The 10,203-nt window shown below is 40.2% G+C and overlaps 1 protein-coding gene across 1 annotated transcript; it reads right to left on the bottom strand.

The window, feature by feature from the left end:
- Positions 1-1,737: 1,737 nt before the first annotated feature.
- Positions 1,738-2,667, bottom strand: LOC306645838 (olfactory receptor 7A40-like; the record flags this gene model as incomplete). Its single annotated transcript, XM_079113974.1, has 1 exon — positions 1,738-2,667. The coding sequence occupies one exon, from the start codon at positions 2,665-2,667 to the stop codon at positions 1,738-1,740; it is 930 nt and encodes a 309-aa protein (XP_078970100.1).
- Between the last annotated feature and the right edge of the window lie 7,536 nt (positions 2,668-10,203).

Raw genomic sequence — 10,203 nt, 5'->3', positions numbered from 1 at the left:
TGTAACTGAAGCTTTGCACCCTTTGACTAACAGCCCCTTCTTCCCCACACAATCTCCCCACCCTCCATGACCACCTTTCTGCTCTTTTTCCCAGGAGGTCATCTTGTTTGTGTTCCACACACAGGTGACATCAGGCAGTGTGTGTCTCTCTGTGCCTGCCTTATTTCTCTACACAGTGTCCTCCAGCTGTAAATGACCACTATTTCTTCTTTATTAAGACTGCAACATTGTGCTGTGTATATAGAGTTCTTATTATAATCATACTGGGCATTATAATCATACACGATAGTGGGAATCATTATGCCAGATTCAGACATGCATGTCACATGATTCCATCAATATCAGTCCCAGTACCTTCCTTGTCCCCCCCTCCCATTCCTTGATCTGCTGTTCTACTCAATTGATCTCCCTTCTAGTATAATGGGTATTATATTGTTCTTTAATTAGTGTGTGTGTGTGTGTGTATATATATATATATATATATATATATATATATATATATATATATAAAACCAAATATCTGTGGTTCACTGTGGTACATTAGAAAGTGACTATTGTTGAGTTTCCATTCCAGGCAACCAGGGCAGGCGGGAAGAATAGGCATGTGTATAGGGGACACTGTGTGACCCATGCACAACCTCCTGGCCAAGGCACAGCAGGGCAGGTTTCAAGTTCTTACAGAAGCCCTCCTTTGCTCATGAGCTTGAACAGAGTTTAGAACATAAAAGATGAAATGAAAATTAAGTTAGAGTAGATGTACACACAGTTCACTCATATGCAATTTAATGTTTACAAAAAAAAAACTTTTAATGGGTGAGATATTTTGTTAATGTTGAAGAAGTCATGATTTTCCTCAGAGCCAGGAATTGTTAAACAAGAAGAATGACTTTATGTCCTGAATAGTAAGAACTTTATGCTAAATCCTTCAGTCACTGAATAAACCCCTTATGAATGGAAGCCAAGATTTCACATTTCAACGAGTAGATGTGCAGCATGAGAAATAGATCTTTCATGGAGGTGTGACTGGAAACTCAAGGTCTGATTGAAGTTGAAAATGTAAGATCCTCTCTGACTCTAAGACCACGTTGAGTCACTGATTTGTGTAATTTGCCCTTCTGTGTGTTTTTAGTGTAAACATGTTTGAACATTCATGTTTAATGTGTATTTGATTGCAATGTTTCATTATTACTCCTTATCATGGAATACACCATGTGTTGAAAACTGTGCTGAATAAGAGCATCATATACCTGTGACTATAAAATCCCTGATAACCTGTAAGGTCACTGGTATTTTGAAGTTTGGATTATAACATAGACCAGGTAAGGCAGCTTTGCAGACACCAATAAGGAACAGAACATCAAACATTGTGGTCTCAGGTCTTTCTCTACAATAAAATGCCATAAATGACCCCAACTGCAAGTGCAGTTTATTCCACATGACAAGTGCAACTTCTCTCTGTGAGAATGACAGGAATCTCCAAACTGCCTCTGATCTGAGATCTGGAAGAACACAGGAAAGTAGAAAACTGAGAGAGAGAAAAATATTGGCTGACAGAGCAGAAAACTTATTAATGAGATTGCTTCCATTTGACAAAGAAGTTGAAATGATAGAAATCAAGACTACAGGAAATAAATGGAAAGAGCACATTCTATGTCAGTATCTGATTAAGGAACTGTGATTTCTGGCTCTGCAGGTTAGCACCCTGGGACCACAGGCAGTTCCTGAAAAAGGTGGTCTCTAGAGCTTCCCACTGAAGAGTCTTCTCAGAGCTCCCGTGATGTCCTTATTCCTCAGACTGTAGATGAAGGGGTTCAGCATGGGGGTGACCACGGAGTACATCACTGAGGCTGTGGCACTGGAGTGTGAGTTGTGTGTAGCAGATGAACTAAAGTACACCCCTAGGCAAGTGCAATAGAATAAGGAGACCACAGAGAGGTGAGATGCACAGGTGGAGAATGCTTTGTATTTGCCCTGAGCAGAGGAGATTGCACGGATGGAGGACACTATCTTGGAGTAGGAGTAAAGGATGCCAGCAAGGGGGCCACAAAACAGCAATCCTGCTGCAAAATACATCACCATGTCATTTGGAAAAGTGTCAGAACAGGCCAGAAGGACCACCTGATTAAGTTCACAGAAAAAGTGGGGGATTTCCATGTCTGTGCAGAAGGACAGCCGCAATGCCATTAAGCTTTGCAACATGGAATTCAGGGCACTGGTGATCCAGGACGCCAGCACCAGCAACACACAGAGTCGGCGATTCATGATGACTGTGTAGTGCAGAGGGTGACAGATAGCTACGAAGCGATCATAAGCCATCACAGTCAGAAGGAAATTGTCCAAAACTCCAAAGAGTATGAAAAAATATATTTGTAGGATGCATCCCTCATATGCTATGACCTTGCTCCTTGTCTGGATATTCACCAGCATCTTTGGGATGGTGGTGGAGGTGAAGCAGATGTCCACAAAGGACAGGTTGGAGAGGAAGAAGTACATGGGCGTGTGCAGGTGGGAGTCTGAGATGGTGGCCAAGATGATGAGTAGGTTCCCCAGCACAGTGACCAGGTACATGGAGAGGAAAAGCCCAAAGATCAGGGGCTGCAGTTCTGGGTCCTCTGAAATTCCCAGAAGAAGGAATTCTGAAATCTGTGTCTCATTCTCTGTCCCCATGTGGTTTTTTCTCTTTAAAAGACAGAGAGAGAGAGAGAGAGAGAGAAAGAGAGAGAGAGAGAGAGAACATGGCACAGTTTTTTATGGAATAACTTGACATACATATTATCATTTCCATTTGACACTGGAGACACAATTCCTCTGCTTTCTTCATTAATCTGCTCCCTTTAAGGGATCCTTTGCCATCTCTGACTTGGAATTCGTATCACCCTCACACTTTCCCCAGCAGATTATGTATTCAATAGTATGAATTTATTTCATGACTTTATGTAAATTAATTTAGTGATGATCATGTCCCATGGAATACCAGAGCCATGATGGATCAGGGCTAAGAAACCAAGAATTCCTAACACCTGAAGGAGAAGTAACACCAGCAAACACAAGGAGGCAAGGAAATAATCGTGTGGCAAGTGCAATGCGACATTACTATGAAGGAAAGAAAGCAGCTGTGAAGGAGAAGGCAGAGAGGGGGTCTCATTTTATACTGGGTATCCAGGCCAGACCAGCCAGTAAGTGACATTTGGAAAGAGACCTTCAGGAAGATAAGGTGGGAGCCACCGTCTGCAGAGAGTCCATAAGAGTAAGGAGAGGGTGACATGAACTGGATCAGACAAGAAGGAAGAACAAAGCCGCCTTGCTCTTGATGAAGCTTCATGCAAGCAGACTCTGTCCAGGTCTCCTGCAGGGCCTTTCATGAAGCTGGTTGACAAGGTGCTCTGTGGACTTAAATGTAATCCAGGTTTATTACCATCTGCTTCCTGAAGTCCTGACCTCTGTAGTATAGGTTACCTTTTGGAATTTGTTGAATCCAGGTTCCCCTTTTCTGAAACCTGCTCTCACCTTTATAGGCAGACACACACAAACACAAAATCCCCAAAACACACCAGAAGTCCTGCTCTCCTGGGCCTGTGCCTCTCATACCCAGCCCCACTATTCAAAGGAATGGACGCCGGGCAAGCTGTCTGCATCAGTGCATCCTTCTGCAAAGTGGGTACAAGATGGTACCCAGCTCCACCTTTATGTATATCCATAAGGCACCAATTAAAAGAACTATAAGTGAACAGAGAGAAGACGAGTAGGGTAGAGAAAGAGGAACAAGAAAGGGAAAAAGGAAGTACTGAAGACCAGAATGGAGCAAATTACATCCCTGCGTGTGACTATTTGAAAATTATCCAATATTATGTATAACTACAATCCACCATTACAACACTTAGAAAAGGAGACAAGAAAAAGTGGTGCCCAGAAATTCCAGCTTGAAAATCTCCCACACACATGGAACCTGGGGGATCCTTTTGGCATTGCCATTTTCTACCCTGTGGTTAAAGGAATAGGAGAAATCTGCTCAACTAGAGAGAAATTAAAAGACCTTAAGGGGAAAAACACTAATGAGCTCAGTCCCCAAGGGACTGTATGGAAGAAAACACTCCCTGTTTCTGGCAACCTCCAAGTACAATGACACCCCCCATGGACCAGGAAGCATGCACAAAACAACAAAACAGCAAGACCAAATTCCTCAAAGTCAAAAGAAATAATAATAACTTGTTGGTCCAAGACATTTACAGGTGGAATATTCATGTAGGAAAAAAAAGTGTGAAGGGAATAATGCAGCAGAAATTCAAAACAGGACATACACAAAGAGCAACAAAATATGGCTATTTTCATATAAAATACTAGAAGAGAATTTGTTTCTGTGACATTCAATATAGATTTCAGTGATTCTTTTTTTAATGTTTTATTGCATTTGTGTTTGACACATAATGGTGGGGTATGACATGTATATATTGTGTAATAATATAACTGGGGTAATTATATACCATCACCTCAAATATTTGTTATTTTGTCATGCTGAGAATAATAAAAATCCTCCCTTCCATTTATTCTGAAATGCACATTACTGCCAACTGCAGGCACCACCTGTGCAATAGATTCCAAACATTTTTCCTTGGTGTGACTATAATGTTGTACCTGTTAATTTGAACTTCTCCACTATTACTTCTTATATCCACCATCTACTTCCTGCTTCTCTGAATCAACATTTTAGTTTCCACAGTAAAAACCAGTTGATATTTCTCATTCTGTGAAATAAGCAGTGCACAAAAAGATTAATACCCGCTGGTCACTGTATGGACAGCAGCAGAGGCAGGCCTGCCCTGGTTTTTCTGGTGAGGTTCACTTTCTGGGTTTTTCCTGGGCTTTCTGTTGTGAACTCTTTGAACAAATCCAATGGGCTCACTCTAATCCTGGTTATGGTCTTCTTCCAAGATGCCAAGGCCATTTTCTATAAAATCCTGCACATGCCATGACGCTCATCCTTTTACACTGAATACAATCCTGCCCGTGACTCATCCCTACACAGCACAGCACATACACAGCTATTACTAGAAACTGGCTGTCGTTGGCATCATGGAACAGGATCCAAGAGGGTGGACTTTGCCTGCTTCACTCACCTTTCTGTCTCATAGCAGTGTGTGAATGTGTGCACATTCCATAGGATCAAACCAGAGAGAAGTGACCCAAGAAAGAGTAGTGGGGAAGTAGAAGCAGGGTGAGCTGAGTGACCTCAAAACAAATGCACTAGGCAAAACTGAACACAGCATCAAGCACTAAATAAAAGAAGATGGAAAATATCAACACTTCTATGCCATCATGATGAACTAATAACTAAGTTGGCACAAACCTGGGCATAAAGGGGCATAATACAGAATGCTCCTTGAATGTGTGGCACAGAGAGAAGCTCATTTGGTGGATGCATCAGAAATTCTGCCTCGGTGCATGTGAACACAGAAACCACGACACGGTTGTAATTCAAATTTGTTGGAAAAGCTTGAATACTTAGATAAAACTGGCATCACTGGCCACCTATAGGAAAATAAAATCTCCCAGTTCACATATCTTAGAGAACTTCAGAGGAAGTGAAGACCATAGTATGAAAGTAATAGATACATTTTGGAGGAAATCAGGAAAATTACATGTAAACTTCAGAGGTTAATAAAATATGTGGAATAAAACAAGAACCTCAGAAGTAATAACATAGATATATTTTAGTAAAAAAAATTAGAAAACGTTGGGGGGACAGTTTACATGAGATTGAACCTGGGGCACTTTACTAGTGAACTACATTCTCAGCCCTTTATATTTTTTTTTTTTTTATTTTGAGACAGGGTGTCATCGAGTTGCTGAGACTGGCATCAAACATGCCATCCTCCTGCCTCAGCCTCCTGAGTATCTGTGATTATGAGCATGAGCCAACATAGTTGGCTAAAATTTAAAATATTTAAAGGCTATAAATTATCACTCCAAAAGTCAATAGAGAAACAATGAACTGGAAAAATTCTTTGAAATATTGAGAGCAATAGAAAAATGGGTATATGATAGTAATAAGCCAATCAAAATGTTGCTCCATCTCAGAAACAAGAATTGTCCTCTCCTCCTGTACATCCCTCCACAAATAATGCTCTCATTTACCCTCCACCTAACTAATTGCAAATGTCCTTGAATATGTTCTTACTTGGAAAAGGCTTCAAGCTTTGCGGGGGCATCTGGCTCTCCTTGCAGTGCTTGACAGAGTTACACTGAAGGATGATTGCAAAGACTCATCCTAAAAGGATTGCATGCCAGACGTATGCCTCCCTAGCTTGGATGTTATTCTGTGGAGTTTTCCTAATAATATATTACTCACTTCAGTCTGGGGATCTTGCTAGAGGTGATGGGAATCATCCTACAAATTTCCAAAAAAACATCATGGAGACAAAACACATGTTGAAACCCTGTGATGTTAACCTCACTACAGAAGAATGTTTTTATGATGTTAAAAACCAAACTCTGCATTTACTGGCACAGCCAGAACCTGTTGGGGCACAGAAACTTATAGATAACAATGTTTCCCTAAGTTCTAAGCACAAAGCACCTCCCACAGTAGCCACTAGATATGAACCAGCTTATTTTATCAATGGCAAGCCCTGGTAACCCCCTACAGGCAAGCCCTTAGAGAAGGTAGATCTACATCTCCCCCTGTCTCCTACAGGATGGTTCAATCCAGATGATGGTTTTGTTTATGTGTGGTGGTAAGGTAAAAGAAAAAGGTTTCACAACATTCCTTCCTTCCTACAAAGAATAGGTCACCCCTATAATAAACATTGGTACACAATGCCCTGTTCTGGGAAAAAGAGCTACATAAGACAATGTAATCTATTCAGAAAAAAAACTTGGCCACAAGAACCACTGCGACCAGTGCCCTCCTGTAGCCCTTAACTCAGCAATTTAGATATTAACCAGAAGGACCTAGTAGAGATGGTCACATGACATTATTTGTCTATCACTTTACCGCAAAAGTAATAAGGATAGTCTTAGGTCATATAGAGTTTAGATATTAAGGAAATAAACATTGTATTAGCTCATTGACTTAGTTAAATATTCTTAAAATAATTGTGATTAGGTAAGGATAATCTGTAAGGTTACTGTTTTCTCATAATCTTTCGGTAAAAACAATTTCTGCCTATGCTTTGGAAACTTCTTTGATTTTATTAATCACAAGCCTGTCATCAAAGCCTGAAGAAAAATGTATATAAACCCAGCCTTCCCCAGAATAAAGTGGGATTGATTGCACCAGAACTAGAGTCTGTGTCTTTCATTCTCCATCCATCGCCGACGCTGTCTCCCCACGCCTCATTTACCTGAGTGGAACCCATGGACTCCTGCTAGGGCTGGACCCCAGCAAAGCTTCTCACTTCCAACTCTAGCTGAGATTCCAGGACCTCACTCCACGGTCAGCTTGTTCCATGCCCTGCTGAGTCCAGTGTTCAATGATTTCTTTTTTGCATGCTAAATAACACATCAAGTAATAATCCAGCAAATCAACAAATAACCACTGCAAACTCTCCGCTCTGGGTGGGGCTGGGTTGGCTCTTGTGTGACCTTTGGTAAATGTTCTTGGCTCTGAGAAGCTTTCCTGCAGCCCTCAGACTTACCTGCATGGGTCTTCTGAATGGAAGTCTCAATGTGGAATACAAATTCCTCTCTTTAATGATGTGGACTGAGGTTCTGTTGCCAGGTAGACAGCTGGAAGGGGTGGAGGATCAGTCTCCGAGTCAGACAGAGGACTCCATGCAAGCAGCCACGGTCCATCCAAATCAATGCAGAGCTCACAGAGGACACCAACACGGAGTAGCTTCAGCCCTGTGTGTCTGCTCACTGGACACTTTCCCTCTACTTATTCCAAGCCTGAGACATGGCTCCCAGTGAGACCTTTCACTGCATCAAGGGAACTTGTTCTTGATCCTCTGTTCTCGAGGCACCAGATTAATATCAGGGGAATGAGTCTTTATTTCTCCTCATGAGTTCTTCTGTCTTTTGAAGATCTAACCTTAACACAAATCCCATACTTGACTGAAAGTTTTGTCCAAAGTCTAAAATGCTTTGCCTTTTACAAATCCCCTGGGTCCCAAAAGCCTTGACTTGTGCCAGGGAAAAACCACTGACACCTCCTGAATATTTACTCTTCCTCTCCTTAATGAGGGAGCTGCAGTCCCTTGATATAAAACCATGAGCACTAAAACCCTTGGGTTCATGTTATTTTTACAAAATAATTGAAAACATCATGTATACAAGATATGTTAGGAATCTCCATTGAGTCTTGTATTTATCATTCGATAATTCAAAGAGATATATTTGAAATTTTTGTGCACATTTCGTGAGATTAGTAAATTTTAAGAATTCTCTTGTTTAGTTTTTATTAAAGTCCATTATTTTTTCCCACATTTTAATGGTGCATTGAAATTGTACATAATGATAGGATACATATTTGCCCACACACAGAATATAACAATACAAATTGACTAATATGATTCCTGGAAGTTCCCCCAACACCGTCCACCTCCCACCGATTTCTACTGATTTCCCTTTGATTTTTAGGGTATCTACCCATGCTTTTTTCTTTTTCCTAACTTATGTATGTAAGAGAAAATGTACATTGACCTTCTGAGTCTGATTTATTTCACTAATAGGATGATCTCTAGTTTCATCAATTTTCCTGCAAATGCCATGATTTTATTTTTATTTATGGCTGAGTAAAAATTCCATTGTGCACGTATAACACATTTTCTTTATCCAATCATCCACTGATGGACACTTAGACTGGTTCCATACTTTGGCTACTGTGAATCGTGCTGCTGTAGACATGGGTATGCATGTGTCACTGTACTAAGGTGATAAAAGTCCCTTCTTTGTCATCTCTACTGTTATGAACCTCGTTCTACATTCCTACAAGTGAGGCTCAGAATGACTAAATGATCTGCCCAACTGGGTCCACAGAGAGCTAGGATCTCAACATAAAAATTTAGAGGTCACAGAAATAGTCAGCCCATAACAGGGTAGAAACACCATGAGTGCAAGGACTACATGCCTGTACACAGGTGCTCCATAGACATTTGACAGAATTAAGGACAAATATCATATGATCATCTCAATAGATGCACTAAAGGCCTTTGATAAGATCCAGCATTCAATCATGTTAAAACAGTAGCGAAACAAAGGCTAGAAGGAACTTACCTTGAATTTAAAAGCATAGGACATTTACTTGAACAATCCATTAGCATTTAAGCTGACAGTTGTTTCTGCAATTTGCATGATTGACAGCTCTCTCCAGTGTTTCCAGGGAGATGAAATGAGGTCATTCAGAACAACAAATTGGCATAGTTCTTACAACTTGGAAGTGTTTATAAATATGATTTAACATTCATATCATTTCCTGATCACCTTCAATAAGTCAAATCCTGGTCAGTGTACGTTACATTTCTATAGTATATTGAATAAGATGTTTTTCGTATAATATGTCTGTTGCTGGAAATAGGGAAGAAAATGATATTATAATATGGATTTTTTTGCACCACTCTGGCCTCATGCAGGCTAGATAAGTGCCCTACCACTGAGGTACAACCCAAGTACTTTGGGTTTTGAGACAGAGTCTCTCCAAGTTTGCCCAGACTGGCCTCAAATTAACAGTCTTCCTGTGCCAGTCTCTGAAATAGCTGGTATTACAGGTGGGAGCCACTGCATCTGTTTTTAAAAATTATTTAGCTTTATCAAAATGAATTCTTCGCTGTAATTGTTTTCCAATAGATTTTAGCTTGTCAATTTTATCACCTGAAAATGTTTTCAATATCCTCTTATCCAAGCTGTGAAGCTGAGATTGCTTTTGCTTTCTGAATAACATGGGTTTGAAATTTCAGAACAGTGTTGTGTAGAGACAGTGGCAGGCCCATTGTCTTCCATATGAGTTTCATGTGAGGGCAGATATTAGCTGACAGACAAAGAATCAATTCTGTAATGTATAAGAAAGATGATATATTCCATGCTTGTATAAAATGTCAAAATAGATTCCATTACCTTGTGTAACTAAAAAGAACAAATGAAATTTTAAGACAGATATTTCTATTTCTGACTTTCTCCCAACTGTTTTTATATACTGTCTTTCTCATCTGTTAAGATGACCCTAGATAATTTTTCAACTTATTTTTTATTACATAATTATAAATAACA

This window comes from Sciurus vulgaris, assembly GCF_902686455.1.
Source record: "Sciurus vulgaris genome assembly, chromosome: 16".
NCBI lineage: Eukaryota > Metazoa > Chordata > Mammalia > Rodentia > Sciuridae > Sciurus > Sciurus vulgaris.
The sequence above is the reverse complement of the archived record's forward strand: the minus strand, read 5'-3'. Positions and strand labels throughout refer to the sequence as shown.